Here is a 16,608-nt window from a genome sequence, read left to right as displayed (position 1 = left end):
TTTCATTTTCCATTTTTCATTCTTTCCTTTGGAATGTTCACTTTCTCTTTATATTAAATGTGTAAACTGTGGTTGATGACTATGTTATTGTTCAAATAGAGTACAAGTTTTATTGTGAAAGTCTCTCGCTGTTTTTTTCCCCCCGAAAATCACGTGCGAATGTGCTTGACGTGACGCAGGTTTTGTATATTTTGAGATATATTTGCGATTAGGGATTTTGATATAAATCTCGCTTTTAGTTATTAGCAAAAGTCGTATTACGCGGAAAAAAAGGTAAGTAAATTTATCACAATTAGTAACTTTGCTTTTCACCTCCTGCTTCACCCCCCTCCCCTATTCCCACACGCACACTTGCCACACCTTCACAACTCGTTAATGGCTAGTTGACTTCACCTGTTGCCAATAATGGATCATCACGTAGATATATTCCGTCACCTTGACACATCGATGCTTGAGATTTTCCAAAATGGTTCATTGAATGATTATTTAAACAATTTATCACCAGAGGAGAGGGAGCAAACGGTAGGAGCTATCAACCGATTGATGCAACGTGATGCTGAACGACAAGCAAACTCATGGCACAGGTACTATGAAATAAAGTGGTATTTCAACTACATTCCATTGATTACCATACATTACTCCCTCATATGGCAGGCCATGACATTCACTAATCTTGTATATATGGTCAGAGCAAGTATCATCAAAATAACAAATGCAATGGTCAAAATGGTGCGTTTGACTTTTTTCCTAATAACCATTCAGTCATACTTTAGAACTCTTATAAACATTGTCTTTTCCTTTTGCGATGTCATTACATTCAGCGATAATTTTCTTATGGATTTGTTCACGTATGTACTTCAGGACAACAAGGGTATGATGCGCATCCACGAGGAATTGCGAGTTCACAAGTTTGATTTGCAATACTTTGCTGACATGCCTGAATACAAAAACCTTTCTGTATTCCAGCAAATCGTTTTCACTATAAAGAATTTGTTGGCATCTATGTTGATTACATCGTGCACAAGAGCAGGGGATGATGTTCTGTGCCACATATATACAAATACACTAATATTTAAAATGCTGGAAGCTGTTTCAAAGACTTATCCACAAAACACAAAGCTGTCCATCATGATTATGACAGTGTTGATCTATCTCATCTATGCAATTTTGGGCAATATAATATGCATAAATATATTTCTTTTCTTTGGCTCAAACTTGGCCAACAAAATCATGGGCTTCTCACAAATTGTGAAAAACTTGTCAAATGCCATTTGGTCAACATTATTTGGCCATGTCTTATAGAATGGTTATAACAAGTGTGTAGATAATCAAGTGGGCAAATTTAGTAAGTAAACAAGTAAATAATGGAATGTGTTTGTCTATTACTGATTGACGTATATTGTAATGTAATCTCAGACCCTGATCCGGGGAGGGACTTTTTTTCTTTCTTCCTTTCTTTCTTCTCTGCGCGGGCCGAGGACAAGTCATACGCACCACCATGTTTAAAGATTCTATCGTTTCCTCTTTTCTTCGTCTCCCTCCCCCTGCTCCCCCATCTACTTCCTCGTCTCCCCACAATCCCACGCGCTTAAAGAAGACATACACAAACATTGAGATTCCTTCATTACCCGTCCAATTCCCTTTTTCCTCCGCTCTCTTCCAATTTCTCTCTCCCTCCCCTCCCCACACACAAGCACACCCACATATAAATATATATATATATATATGTATATATTTCACCGAAATTTTCCAAACAATTTATAATGTACGCTCAAGCTACCGCTATAATTATTTTTTTTTTCAAAAAAAGGGAAACCAACTGCACCTGATAGTATACTACAACTAAGATATCTTTCCCATCAAATCGATTATTAATCAAAGATGAGCCAATTGCCAGAGACTATGAAAGCAGTTGTCTACCATGGTCCATATGATGTGCGCTTGGAAGATCATGCCACTCCCAAGATTGAAGCTTCTACAGATGTCATATTAAAAGTACATTATTCTGGATTGTGTGGCACTGATTTACATGCATATAGAGGTCACATCAAAGGACCAGTCAATATGATAATTGGCCACGAGTTTGTTGGAGAGATTGTTTCCAAAGGTGATAACATATCACAGTTTGATATTGGTGACTTGGTTGTTAGTGCATTCACTATTCAATGTGGCCAGTGTTGGCATTGCAAGCACGGGTTTTCAGGAAATTGCAGCAAAACAAATACTTTTGGTAAGATTGGACTTGATGGTGGGCAAGCTGAGTACGTACGGGTGCCATATGCAGAGAATACGATAATCAAACTCCCATCCGAAGCAGTTTCAAACCCTGCAGATGCTGCATTGTATGTGTTGATGGCAGATATTTTTATTACTGGTTATTACGGCGTCAAAAAGATTATGGATTTTCTAACCATTCCTACGGCAAAAGGTATAAAATCGCAGTCTTTTGAAGACTGCTCTATTTTGCAGATAGGCGCCGGTCCCGTTGGATTATGTGCATTGCGTGTACTCAAACACTTTGGCTTTAAACATATTGTAGTTGTTGATAGTATCCCTTCGCGATTAGCTGAAGCCAAAAGACTTGGTGCATCTAAAGTTATCAATTTTGAAGAGGATGAAGATGCGTTGGAAGATTATATCCATGATGAGCTAGAGCAATTGGGATTTGATGCAGTTTTGGAAGTTGTTGGAGCTAAAGCTGCTCTACAAACAGCAGCAGACTCTGTACGAGCCAATGGGTTTATCTCGAGTTTGGGAATGGGACATGAAGAATTACCATTTAACGCATTAGACTGCTATTTGATCAATATGAACATTTCATTTGGAAGGTGTCCGGCATGGAGCTTATTTCCCGAAGCACTTGAGATATTTAATACCATGAAGGAAAGCTTTAGTAACTTTGTAGAATACAAAGCAAAATTATCGGATGTCAAAGAGGCATTTGAATTGTTTGATAAGCATAAAGTTGGCAAGGTTGTTTTCGATTTGACTAATGGTCCTTGAGCAGTGACTATAAAAGCATAAAGGGAATTGAGAAAAAAAAAAGGATAGAAAAGAAAGAAGAGAGAAGAAAAAAGATGGATGAAGAAGAAGGAGTTTACATATATTTGAGTGAATTCGTTTTTCTTTCTTTTTTTTTGGCTTAAAACATACGGGTGGTTTCAACCTTGTCAATATATCAACTATTATGTACATCCTAGTTACACCGCATTTAATTTTTGGCTGTTATCGAATTTTGTCTTCTATTTCCACTATTTGCATCCTTAGCTCTTCAATCATTTGACGATAAATAGCAATATGATTAATGATAGTAAAAGATTTAAAAGATTATCTGCTTTATTTGTTTTGCTTTGTTCTGTTATGTTTTGTACATCAAAAAGATTCGTAATTTTAGTGATATTAGCTATCTAATTACCCTCTTTTCTTTTATCGTGTACATTGTGCGACGGCGATACCTTATCCCTTTTATTTCCGTCTTATTCGTGCCGCTAGTGATGACCAAAAACAATACAAACTTCTCTTTTTCTCTCCCTCTACTCCCTACCCCTTCTCCTCCTTCTCCTCCTCACCAAAAAAAATAATTCAATAAAAAAACAATGATAAAGCAATAGAATGTAAAAAAAAAAAAAAATCTCAACATCTCGGAAAAGAAAGCCGAAGTCTAGGGCCGAATCGTAGCTACTTGTCTTTATACTACACAAGTTTCACTACAAGACTATATAACTACCCACCTCTTATATGTCTGATCCGCCATTACACTCAAATAGCTTTATGAAGAAACCAAACTTACCTGAATCCAGCAACCTGGCATCGACTCCAGGATCTTCTGGATTCTCACCATTTGGAACAGTACAGTTACCACCAGTTTATTCATATAGGCAATCTCAACAGATTCCACAACAAGTAAATGCCTACTCACCACCACCACCACTGCAGCAACAACATCAACAGCAACAACCACAGCCACGGTCTCAACTTGAATCAAGTGCGGGTTTGAGCAACGGCAGTACAGCTAATAGTAATACACACATTGCACAGCCTTTGCAGCCCCATCTTCATCCACAACTTCAACCACAACCTCAACCTCAATCACAACAACCTAATCAAAGCCAAAGCCCAGAGGCATATAGAACAAACGACCACAATCCCAAGCCCAGAATGAGAGTTAGTAAAGCTTGTGATCGTTGTCGGACACACAAAATCAAATGTTCAGGTACAACACCATGTGCAACTTGTGTTAGACAAAAGAAAGAGTGTACATTCTCAAGTGCACTTGCAGGTCATTCGGGTAGATCTGCCAATAGTCCTGGATACTACGGTGTTGATGGTAATGGGAGCGGCGGAACCAACGGTGCAGGTGGTGAATTATACAAGAGACAAAAGTTGATGATTAATACGGAACCATTTGGCTTGCCCACTGTTGAAAGATCCAATGATCGTGAATATATTGCTCATTTAGAGAATAGAGTGCAATATCTTGAAGGTATTCTTTCTGGAAGCACAAATGAAACATTTAGGCAGCCCATTTCGGAGGAACCTGATAATGAGTTGATCACGAAAACTTTATTTTCTGCAAGTTCTAAATGGAGATTTTCTCGTCGTCATCAAAATTTGCTTATTGTAGAACTATGCCAATCAATGTATGCCAACTTGTCCGATGAACTGAAGGAAAAAGTGACTATTCCAAGACGGCAATATTTTGGATGGAACATGTCAGGTGTTAACTATTTGGACCCCGAAGCTTTACCGGCCATTCCTGATCTCGATAATGATCTTGACAAGGAACACTTGATTAATTTCTTTTTTAAAGAGATCAATCCGCTATTTGCAATTATTCATGAAGCTGTATTTAGAGAGCAATATGCTGCATACACAAAGATTGTTAAGGAAGAGCTTCTGCTGGATGAGTTTGATTCCAAGACAAATCAAACCAAGTTGTTTGTTGCCATTCTATACCTCATCTATGCTCTTTCGATTCGTTTTATTGAGTTTCAAAAACCCAAAAATTCAGATATTGATATGCTTAAATTGGAGGAAAAATTGTTCAAGTACGCACACAAGATTGTTTCTATTTTAAGTTTTGAATGGGAGTCGTTTGAGCTTGTGCAGAGTTGGGTTTTGATTACACTTTATCTTCGGATAACTCATCGTCAAACTTCTTGTTGGCACGCGCTAGGCAATGCCATAAATATGACGAAATCCATGGGATTAGGGTTTGACGTTGAAAATAGTCAAATCCGTGTTTCCACTGCTTATGAAAAACTCAAAGCCAAAAGAATTTTTTGGTGTGTGTTTACATTTGATCGAGTGTTTGGCCTTCAAGTCGGTCGGTATTGTGGTGTTAGAGATGAGGATTTTACTCGTGCTTACCCTTCATTTGATTTTGCCCTAGAGACCGAAAAGGATGATTGGTTAACGTTACCGGCATTGGCGATGATTCATGTAGCTAGAGTCTCGAATTTTGTCCACACTGCACCAACTGATAATCCTCATTTGATTAAATATCAACAGGTAAATGCAGAATTGGTGAAACTTCATGATTGGTTTAATCGTCATGGATTCCGCAATGACTTGTTTTTTAACAGATCTGAAGGTATGGGTGGTGCACCAACGGCATCGGCACCTGAATCGACAAATGAGATTAGTTTATTAGTGAAGGCACAAGTCAAATTGCATTATTATGATTTGGTTCTTTGTATTCACGGCAAAATTCTTTTCAATTATATTGGACGTAAAATTGCTAGTCATGGCCTTAAAGTTGATTTGGTTTTGGATGCGTGCAATGGTGTTGTTGAAGTATTGGACAAGGTCAATAAGGCTGGCTTGTTGTATTGTCCGTGGTATAGTACATTGTTACTATTATTCAATATTGGAGTCAGTGCCATTACATTGGTCAACGGAGGTGTTTATGTTGTGCAGTCAAGGACAATTTTGAAAAATGCCATCAAGTTTCTTACATTGCTTAGGAAATCTCCAATTAGAAACGAGAACAATAAGCTTGTATTTAGAGAGAGGTTCAAGATGGTGCGTGAATGTACATGGGCTTTAAAGATGGCGAACAAGATATTGTCTTTGAGGTTGGAAGAAGATATCAAGGCACTTGGCAATATTGGTGTTGATCATGGATCAGATGAAGTAAATCAGCAGTACTTTACACAACTCGGAAGAACTGGGCCGTCTACAACTACAAATGGTGCTGCCACTGCTGGTGGTGCTGGTGGTGCTACAGCTACTACTACTACGTCATCATCATCTTTTGGAGGAAAGACTCAAATTGTAAATGGTATGTTTGAAGGACATGTACATCGTGGTGAAAATACCCAGATGGAACAGGACAAAGCTTCAACTGGCACAAAAAATGGCGATAAAACCTATATATCACATGTTGCTCAACAACACCGATTTCCAAATGAAAATGATGGTACTAATAATAGTATAAGATCGGGTGCAGAAGCAACTGGGGCAGGTGCTACCTTGGGGACAGGTCCAACTTCTAGTATTGATAACCCCATGTCTACACCTGGAAGCTCTAGTGATTTCAATGATTTCAATACGGTTGATGCTTACTCGTCGGCCGATATAGATAATATGTTGGGAAATATCCAATGGTTTGACCAATGGTTGAATTTCAATAATAATTTATAACCAAGGAGGTACATACACACACATATTTACATGTACATGTAAATATTCGTGAATAGTTTTTCATTTTGCAGATTTATTTCGGTTTTAATAGTATACATTTTTTTATATTGTTTGGAAAAAAAAAACAGGAGATTATAGAAGAAAGTAGGAGGCAAAAAAAATATTTGAAAAAAGCTAAATGCTTTTTGATTTAATGGTCTGGTTGAAACTACGGCTCAACATTCTTTATCGAGGTATAGAACATGCAGACCTTGTATTAATTGTTTCCTACGTTTCCTACTCTTTCCGCTTATCCCCCCGCCGCCGCCCCCGGACATACATGAAACTATTATTAGCAACATTGTATAGTCCAGGTTAGGAAATTTGTCCTTTTTTTGCTCATACTAATCTATTTGATCACTTCTTCTCTCACTTCTATTAGTTCCCCCATATTTCCATTCCCTATACTTCCGTTCCCCGTCTTTTCCTCGCCTTACCCCCACCCCCTTCCCACACAATTTTTTCGCAATTGAATTTGATGAACTGATGTTCTCCAAAGAATAGTAGATGCATAAATCTGCATCGCAGTTGCATTTACCAAATGTCTATTATCCTGATTGTTTCAACCTCCTTTCCTCCTCCCGAGCCCCAATATATACATATGTATACATTCTTTTTAACCCCGTGGGGGTTTTTTAAACAAGCGGAAATAAATTGAGAGGAACAACAAAGTTTAACAGAACTAAAAAAAAAAAAAATAAGTACAAAAAAAATAAAAAATAAAAACATGTGTAGATTTATTTGCTTTGCAAACGACAAAGTTGAATTGGGGTTAGTTACACATCAGTCTATTTCGTTTGAGTTTATTTTCATTTTTTTCTAACAAGAATCTTGTGAAAGCTAAACATGTTTCAGGTGTAAACAAAAAGTAATGTTTCGAATAAAACTTCATAAGAATATGATTAATACCGGTGTCGGGTGTAACCGGTTTGAATTCTTTTTGTTTTATTTCTTTCTTTTTTTTTTGGCTCGCCATTTCTCGGATAAATTAAAAGAGATACAAAACGGAGAGGGACTGCTACCAGGTTCTTCTGCTGCTACTGCTGCTGCTGATAATGATGATGTTGAGTTTGTGCTGCATGCTAAAGTCACATTTTCTTCTTGATCATTTGACCACGGTTACTTGTACTCCGACATACCCATGCCAGGGCTTATGGGTTCTCCTAGTAATACTAAACCACCAAAAAAAAACAAAAAAAGAACAAAAAAGAGAAAAATAAAAACAGGCAGTAGTAACAACTGTAAGCGTAAGTTGCAATAACTCAAACAACTTATCCATGGAATTAAAAATTGAAATAAAAAAAATAGGGAAGAAACATATTGTCAATTTCTTTTTTATCTGTTTTTCTTTTTCTCCCATCAACTAGCACCACAATTAATTGAATAAACGACTGTGTAGCTCGTGATTCAAACATAAGGATTGCCCTACAGCCCTTTATTCCCATGTTCTTCTTCGACTGATTTCTCTTTTCTTCTTCTTCTGCTCCCCCACCAACATTAACGGTTATCTTGCCTTATCTTTTTTGTTTGTACTGTTTTGATATATATATATATATTCTCTTGGGCCTCCCCCACCATGCTGCATATCTGCTTACTCTATGTACTACAATAAATAGAGAAATGCTGGCATTGCACTCATCCTCCTCCATTCCCCCATCCCCCACGAACAACTGACTTTTTTATAAACTAAAGTAACATAAAAGTAAGAAATGTAAAAGACAAACCTGATCGGGGGGAAGAAGGGAATAATAGTTCAGAATTCAAAAAAAAAAATACACACATACATACATATTTACATACATATTTACATACATACTTACATACATGCATGCATACAACACATTTCTCTTTGTTTCTTCCTTTTCTTAACTCAACGTGACCTTAGCCCAAAAAAATAAAGGTACTACAAAACATTAAGAAAGGAACGGTGATGACTTCGGAGCGAAGAGTAAGAAGTTTACAAAACAAAGTGTTACAAAATGCCAACTACACCAAACCGTTTTGATAATGAATGTACTGTAAAGTTTTGGTATTACAGAACAAAAAAAATAACTTAAAAAAAAGGAGCAATACATACCGAAGGAAATTCAATAGTCTACCTTCTTTCTTTGTTCCAATTTAACCTTTAAGCATGTTACGAGCTGTGATATAGTTATGTGTGAAAAAAAAAAAGAAAAAAAAAGAAAGAAAAAAAAAAAGAAGAGAAATTTAGTTGAAATGTTATATACAGTATTGTTGACGTATTAGTCTCTCGGAAAAACTATTGAATTTCTTTTTAATTTTTTTTTCTAATTGTTTTATTTTATTTTTTTGGTTAAGGTTGTGCTTATTATTTGATGTAGTGGTATACATATATATAGGGAAAACTTATTGTTATCAAACAATAAGTATTCTGAGACTTACACAACTTTTTCTCTTGTTCTACTTGTTCTGCTTGTCCTGAATTGTTTTACTCCACTTTCTTAGATCCATCTGAACCTTAGCTACTTAGTTGCCTCAGACGCTCACAATTTACAAGACAAAAGGAAGTTCACCAAGAGATTGGGTAATTTCTTTTTCTTTTTTTTTTTTTGTAAAATAGATAGCAAACAAGGCTCCACGCTTACTCCCACCTAAACTTATTGTCTCCAAGTTAACTTCCTTTACCCACAAAATTGTAAATACTACCCTTTTTTTGTTTTACTTACCTCAAGTACGACATATTTTTCTCTTCTCTTCTTTTATTATATTTTATCTTCTCTACTAATCCCTAAACAAAGAATAAGAATTATTTTAGTTGGTTGGTTCTTTGTCCAATTTTTTTATTTAATATTTTATTATTTATTATTTATTTTTAACTTATTGTGTTCGTTGGACTCCGAAATATTTTTGCCTCATTTTTTTTTTTGTTTTCCAAGGAGTTACAAAAATCCCACACACACACCCCTCCCCTCCCCCCGTTCTACTTAATCCTCCTCCTCCCTCTTTTTTTTTTGCTTTCAAATTAAAAAAATTTTTACAATAAAAAAAAACAGATTAAAGGAAGAAGATATCACAAATTTCAAATACCAACCAAGTAGAAGATTTGAAGGAAAAGAAGAGAGCCAAAAAATTTAAAACAATATATTCAAAAAGATAAAAAAGTTGTAACTATACCAACCAACCAACCAACCAACCACAACTTCTTTCCTTCTCCTACTTTGCTCATTGTTTATACCCAATTAATTGATACCTTTACTTTACCTAAACTTTGTACTTCTTTACATACATAATAGTGACCACTACAAATAGCTTTCAACAAGATGCCACCCAAGGAAAAGAAAGATAAGGAAGATAGACCATACAAGTGTACGTTTTGCGATAAAGCATTCCACAGACTAGAACATCAAACCAGACATATCAGAACCCATACTGGTGAGAAACCACATGCCTGTAATTTTCCAGGATGCTCCAAAAAGTTTAGTCGGTCTGATGAGTTGACAAGACACAGAAGAATACACAATAACCCGCCAGTTGCCCAAACAAGGAAAAGAAAGAACAAGAATGAGCAAGATATGCCTTTTGGAGTTGCTGTTGGTGCTGGTGGTGCTGGTGGTGCAGTCTACCCTCGTCCTATTGGTGTTCACCCAGACCAGCAGCTGATTATCCTTCCAAATGGACCATACGCGACAATAGCACACGGCTCAACTGCCATCCCCTTCTCCATAGACAGAAACGGCAACCATGTTTACCACCAACCATTACCTGTATTCTACAATACACAAACTGGAACATATGTTCAACCAGTAATCAACACCCAACCTCAACAAATAAGTCAACCACACCCACACCCACATCCACACCAACAACAACAACAACAACAACAGATTCAGATACAACTGCAGTCATCATCCCCACCGCCACCACCAGTATCATATCAGCAGCAGCAACAACAACAGCAACAAATGCCTATTCATCACCAGCAACAAGGACCAGCCGTGTTTTCCATTCCATCTTCACCTACCCAATCACAACATTCTCACTCAACAACTACTAATATAGGGTCCCAATCGACTAGCAATCTTCACTTGCACCCCCACACCCAATCACAACCACAACCATTGATGGTGTCGAGAACACTATCATCGGACGCAATCAGGCAATACAATAGTCAACATAAGGGAAGTGTTTCGCCCCCATTCCCAACTCGTCAACAACCATTATTTGCGCAACATAGTCATGCATCTCAACCCCAATTGCAAACCCACACTCAGCAATTACACCCACACCCCCACACATACCAACATCAACACCCATCGATACAGAAGTCGGAATCTGCTTCAAGCATTGAATCTGAAAACCAACGAGTATTCAGCAACACTAATTCAGCTGCTCATTCATTAGGCACTTCTCCAGACTCCTTTAGCTCTGCAATGCGTCCACCAGCTTCATTCAGTAATTTACATGAATATTTCCAAAAGAATGGCAACATTAGTAGTAATGCAAGACAATTTAATGCCAGCTCAACCTCATTATCTTCGCTAAATGGGAAGATACGTTCTTCAAACTCATCTACAAACTTGGCAGGCTTCCAAAGAATGACACCTATAAAGCCAGCTCTTTCCCACACACTGCTGAGTCGGTCCACCCTTAACAACAATAATGGTAATCATAACCATAACCATAATCATAGTCATAATCATAATCATAATAACGGCACGAGCTATATAATTCCAAAACCAAACTCATCTACATCGCTCAACCTTGAGTTCTACAATGCTCAAGATGCCCACCACGACCACCATATCACAAAGAAATCAAGACCAAATTCACCATCTTTACCAGCACAATCAGCAATACCTTTGCACCTCACATCTGCAACTTCTTCTGCCTCATCAAAATCAAAAGTGTTTTTGTTATCCCCCAACGAAACACCTTTGCAAACACCCTCACAAACACCCTCTCAAACACCAAGCCAATCACCACACTTACAACCTGCCACTTTGAATCTGCATATACAACCAATGCAACAAAACAATTGCGTGAAAAATGAAGATGAGCACAGATTATTGAGTGAGAAGTTGGACAGTATAGCCAGTCTGGGAACACAATTGCCACCTATTAGATCAGTATTGAGCTTTCCTTCTTTCAAAAGTATACCGCAACATCCTCACAAACAACCAGAAGCTAGAAATGAGGAACCACTGCAACAAACGAAACATCTGCTGGTGGAAGAAAGCGACACTAATAAGCTCACAGCGAGTCAGAGTTCAATGAAGTTGAGTAATTTGCTTTCTTAGAAAAAATTTCAGGTTAACCTAATAGAAAAAGTTATTACAAGTTGAATGTACATGTATATGTATACATACCTGTAACTCAAAATTTAAAATTGAGGAGATTATTATAATTTAATTGAAATAAAACTTTACAATACCTTTCTTGATAACAATCTTTATTTTGAATTTTTTACTACAACCATTTATAAACTTTTCCTAACTTCCTTCCCTTTTATGTATTTATCAATATTATTTTAATTTTCTTTTAGTTTTTCAATATTTTTTTTTATTATTTTTTTTTTTTTGAACTTCCTTTTTTAAATGGACTCTAGTACAGCTTCCCTTCCTAATGCCAACAATTTCAACCTCGAGACAAAATCGTCCCTTTCCAAGTATGCACCACAGAGTCTTCTCTTTCCTGTAAATTCGCTTCTAGAATGGAAGACCCTCCAGTTGTCAAATATCAAACACTGGCCAGGCTTCATCTGATGCCAAAGTTCATTCTCTGGATCTGTGATTATCGCGACCCAATCCTTAATTGCTTGGTAAAATTTAACAACATCCTCTGGGTTTTCCCAAGAATCCATTGTCGAACGATCGCTTTGGTTCCATCTAACCTGAATCAATTGACCTTGTTGATCCAACTTAAAGACTGGTTGTGGAATATCTGGTTGGATACACACCTTCTCTTCGCCCGCTGAATGCGCAGGAACTCTTATTCTTGTGAAAATTTCAAAACTTTCTGGGTGTTTTGCTTTCAATATCTCGGCACATTTAAATGCATCCACAAGTGAGGTGGTTCCACCCTCGCCATCATGATAAAGCAAATGAAACAATTGCAATCCTGGTGTGTTTGACCAATAAGTACCATCAGTGTGATTGCTTATATCAAAGTTCGTATATGCAGTATCAGCCTTGGCCAAGTCAGAAGTGAAATCCCAGAATCCTCCATAATGTGTTGGTCGAATATAATTGAGTTTCTCGCATAACTTTTCAGTGTCTTCTGGGGTTTCTGGTACATTATCTATAAGACAAAATCCATGCTTCCAAATCTTCAAACTCCAGTCCTTAATGGCTTCCTCTCCATCTGTTTCATCAGACGACTTCATAACAGTATTGAAATCCACTTTTGGCATATCGTTTTGTATATCCTTGACTTGCCAAAGCTCTTGTTTAAGAATTGTGTTTGCGTTTTTTAGTTTCTTCTCAATAGGAACTAATCTGGGATTGTAGGAGTGGATACGAAGCCAATTAGCACCATATTCAGATTTGTGATTATCATCCCAAGTAATCAGAACTAATTCATTGCTGCTAGAGCCACTACTTGATACATCCTTTGGTTTAATATCGTTTGGAATTGAAGCTGAGTTGAGTAGTCTCTGTTTTGTCAATGGATAAAAGCATTCGGAACAATGACAATTATCTCTAAGCCAGATGTAGTGGTATAAAGAGGATTGACCATCATCCCAATTCAACTCCAACTGATTACCTTTAGTTTCATGCTCAATGCTTTTTATTGACATTTTTCTTTTTGATTTGTTTTATAGTCTCAAAATCAATTTTTTAATGATCATTGAAAAAAAAAGTAAGAAAAGGTAAGAAAAGGTAAAAATAAAACAAAGTTGGAGGTACGAGTAAAGGTGAAGGTGGAGGTGAAAGTGTGCGGAATATTGGAGAAAAGCGGAATAATGGACAGCTACCGAAAGCGAAAAAAAAAAAGAAAGAAAAATAAAGGAGACAAGATCATCCTCTGAGCGAGAAACTTGGGGGTGGAGGTTGTAGTGGATCTCACTAAAATGTATGGGGAAGCAAGAAGAAGAAGAAAAAAAGAGAAGTGGGGGAGGGGGATATAATTAACCAAAATTGATTTCGCTTTGTAATGGCAAAACAAGGTAGATACTCCAATAAATCCTTCAACACTCTTTACCATGTTTCAAAGTCTTGAGATTTTTTATTTGGTAAATATGATAGGTTAGTTATAATTAATCATATCTTCATGCTGAGTATACTTGATTTATTTTTGTTACAATTTGAAGGAAAAAGATAAGAAATTGGTTTGATTTTAGTTCAAAGTTTATCATTCATTTTTTAAAATTTTCATTTTTTTTTCACTTTTGCTTTCAAATAAAATAATGCCTCAAACATGGTCTTCTTTGACCTAAATGAAACTTTCATATTCACAAACAAACCTATCCATCAATGTTACATGTCCACAATTAATCGAGCTTTCTCTTTTTCTTCATCTTAGAGTAATTTTCACCATCTTGACTGCCTTCTCCTTGAATGTCGCCAGTTTGCAAGTTAAAAACAGCATTCTCCACTTTTATCAAACGCGGTAACATTAATTGTAAGAATAATTGAATATCGCTTATGGATTTTTCCAAGCAGTCTTGCTTAATAATCAACTGATTATATAAATTTCTTTGATCGTTTATCATATTTTGCATATTTTTCTGCTTTGCATTTATTGATCTAATTGAACTCTGAGTTGCTTTCACCGTTTTGAGTGTCTTTTCTAATTCTTCCGTTGTTAACGTGGTCGACTTTGACAACACCACAGTGTTGTCCTTAACTTTTTCAATTTCTTCCATTACAGTTGCATACTTTTTCTCGTTTTCACCTTTAGTGTCATTACAGTAGAAACTATCATTTATAGTAGTTGTCACATTATCCATTCGAGTTTCGAGATTTTGAATTTTGGTTGCAAAAGAGGATACATCCTCCTTTGGAAATTCCTTTAACAAGGTTTTTGTTTCCTCCAACAGTTGCTTTAAAGTGATTGATTCAAGCTCTAATATAGATGCACTCTTTATTATATTATCCTCAGGCGAATCATTTACTTCTTTTGTACAAGAATGTTTGCATCCTCGAGATCGACAAGATTTCTTAGAATCACGAAGATGTGCAATAAAATGGTCAGTGTCACTTGAATAATCTGTATCATCTGTCTCAACGGTTGCCCTCTTTGAAGACATTATAAATTAATTGAAGAAAAACTGGGGAAAAGCAAAAAAAAAAGTGTAATTGAATATGCTTGAATAAAGATTTGTAATGGTTGTAATGATTCCAGTGATTAAAGCAGCAAGTCTGTGTGTGGTGTAGCTAGCTTCAGATATTTGTGATTATGGGGTTTGTTTTTTTTGCAGCAAAATTATAGAAGTGTCGCGACTTCTTGGTGTACAGAAAATGTGGGCACAGCGAGAACAAGTTGTAAAAGAGAAAGAAAAAAAATTAACAAGAAGAAGAAACATAGAGCGAGATATTTGAAAGCAGACAGGAAGCTCAAGTCTCCTTCTTTTTATCATACACAAGTCACACTATTCATGTTGACAAGATGTCTGACTTAAAATCATTCCTTGGAAGTATGTGGCTATACCAATTTGCATATGTCTTCAAAACTCAAATTACTAACTTTTAGGAGAACAAGTTGCTGTCATCACGACCGATGCGAGATACTTTGAAGGCACATTGGAAGGGTTCGACAAAAGTACAAACATTATATTAAGCAAATCAATTGAGCGAATAATCTATTCAAAAGAAGACCAAGAAAACAATAATGAAGAGAACGAAGAGATAGAGAGTGGTGTCAATGTGATGCGAGGGAATGAAATTGTATGCATTGGCGAAATCGACGAGAGTCTATCGCCAAACTGGGCACAAGTCAAGGGACTACCGTTGAAGAGCACAAAGAACCCACTATAAAATACCAAAAAGAAAATATCATTTGCCTTCCGAATTTATTTATTTCTTTCATTCTATTCTTTCTAATATTCTATTCTGCTATACAATAGAATCTAAGTCGAAGTGTTCTTCACTAGAGGAATGCCAGTTTGGCGCATCTTTATTGCCAATTCCAACAAATAGTCAATTGCCTCGTTATACACCTTGGCCTTCCACACAGTCTCACCCCAAACATATATCCCGTGTCTTCTCACCAAAACTGCTGATGTACCTGGATAGTTCCTGATTGCCTCTTGCAATGAGTCCGTCAAGTCTTCTTCGTGTGGTGTGTTTTCAATAATGGGGATGGTCAATGTATCATAGTATTCCAAGCTACCAATTTTTTCCACCTTTTTGGTTTCTTCATTGTATTTTAGTTTAGGCAATGCTTTAATTTGTTCAATATGACTTATCTTGAATTCCTTTTGACCTTCAAGAAGCAATGTAATCATCACTGCGTTTTGCGAGTGAGTATGGATACACGCACCAGCATCTCTCATCTTGTAGCAGCTCATGAATAAAGGAGTACATGCACTTGGCTTGTATTTGTAAGATTTAGTCAATTCTTTTGGAATATCGTTTGGTGTTTGGAGTAGTTTCTCATCGGGGAGTTCAACTAAGAACATCTCCCAAGGTTGAATGCGTTCTTTTTGGACACCAGAAGGAGCAATATAAACTAAATTAGGATTGGACCCCTCGACATCTCGGATTGAAATACCGCCACCTGTACCGGTAACCCAATTGTTATCATAAAATAACCTGCACAATTCACAGATTAAATTCGCTGGATGTTGAGGGTCAGAGTATTGTTTTTGAAGCTCAGGAGAAAGATGCTGAAAAGATTTATTGGTATTGGTGAGACTTTGCGAATCAGCATGTGTGCAGTTACAAGGCGCAGACATATTTTGTAAATAAAGTATAAAATGATCGTATCGATAATTTGCTTAATCAAAGATTTGGCAAATTGGGC

General features: G+C 36.7%; 7 protein-coding genes across 7 annotated transcripts; 4 read left to right on the top strand and 3 right to left on the bottom strand. All coding sequences in view use genetic code 12, as the record gives it.

The window, feature by feature from the left end:
- Positions 1–447: 447 nt before the first annotated feature.
- On the top strand, positions 448–1,302 carry PVL30_004952 (uncharacterized protein; the record flags this gene model as incomplete). Its single annotated transcript, XM_001525055.2, has 1 exon — positions 448–1,302. One exon carries the CDS (start codon positions 448–450, stop codon positions 1,300–1,302), a length of 855 nt encoding a protein of 284 aa, XP_001525105.2.
- Positions 1,303–1,881: 579 nt separating this feature from the next.
- On the top strand, positions 1,882–3,003 carry PVL30_004951 (uncharacterized protein; the record flags this gene model as incomplete). Its single annotated transcript, XM_001525054.1, has 1 exon — positions 1,882–3,003. One exon carries the CDS (start codon positions 1,882–1,884, stop codon positions 3,001–3,003), a length of 1,122 nt encoding a protein of 373 aa, XP_001525104.1.
- A 735-nt stretch (positions 3,004–3,738) lies between these two features.
- On the top strand, positions 3,739–6,645 carry STB4 (Zinc-finger-containing transcription factor; the record flags this gene model as incomplete). Its single annotated transcript, XM_001525053.2, has 1 exon — positions 3,739–6,645. One exon carries the CDS (start codon positions 3,739–3,741, stop codon positions 6,643–6,645), a length of 2,907 nt encoding a protein of 968 aa, XP_001525103.2.
- A 3,444-nt stretch (positions 6,646–10,089) lies between these two features.
- Positions 10,090–11,942, top strand: MIG1 (glucose repression transcription factor; the record flags this gene model as incomplete). Its single annotated transcript, XM_061119633.1, has 2 exons — positions 10,090–10,095; positions 10,122–11,942. 2 exons carry the CDS (start codon positions 10,090–10,092, stop codon positions 11,940–11,942), a joined length of 1,827 nt encoding a protein of 608 aa, XP_060975616.1.
- A 293-nt stretch (positions 11,943–12,235) lies between these two features.
- Positions 12,236–13,441, bottom strand: PVL30_004948 (uncharacterized protein; the record flags this gene model as incomplete). The annotated part of the gene is made up of 1 exon (XM_001525051.1): positions 12,236–13,441. The coding sequence occupies one exon, from the start codon at positions 13,439–13,441 to the stop codon at positions 12,236–12,238; it is 1,206 nt and encodes a 401-aa protein (XP_001525101.2).
- Positions 13,442–14,134: 693 nt separating this feature from the next.
- PVL30_004947 (uncharacterized protein) lies at positions 14,135–14,893 on the bottom strand (the record flags this gene model as incomplete). Its single annotated transcript, XM_001525050.2, has 1 exon — positions 14,135–14,893. The coding sequence occupies one exon, from the start codon at positions 14,891–14,893 to the stop codon at positions 14,135–14,137; it is 759 nt and encodes a 252-aa protein (XP_001525100.2).
- Positions 14,894–15,712: 819 nt separating this feature from the next.
- MDE1 (Methylthioribulose-1-phosphate dehydratase) lies at positions 15,713–16,540 on the bottom strand (the record flags this gene model as incomplete). The annotated part of the gene is made up of 1 exon (XM_001525048.1): positions 15,713–16,540. One exon carries the CDS (start codon positions 16,538–16,540, stop codon positions 15,713–15,715), a length of 828 nt encoding a protein of 275 aa, XP_001525098.1.
- Positions 16,541–16,608: the final 68 nt, after the last annotated feature.

The sequence above is a fragment of the Lodderomyces elongisporus genome, chromosome 6 (genome assembly GCF_030384665.1).
Source record: "Lodderomyces elongisporus chromosome 6, complete sequence".
Taxonomy (NCBI): Eukaryota; Fungi; Ascomycota; class Pichiomycetes; order Serinales; family Debaryomycetaceae; genus Lodderomyces; species Lodderomyces elongisporus.
The sequence above is the reverse complement of the archived record's forward strand: the minus strand, read 5'-3'. Positions and strand labels throughout refer to the sequence as shown.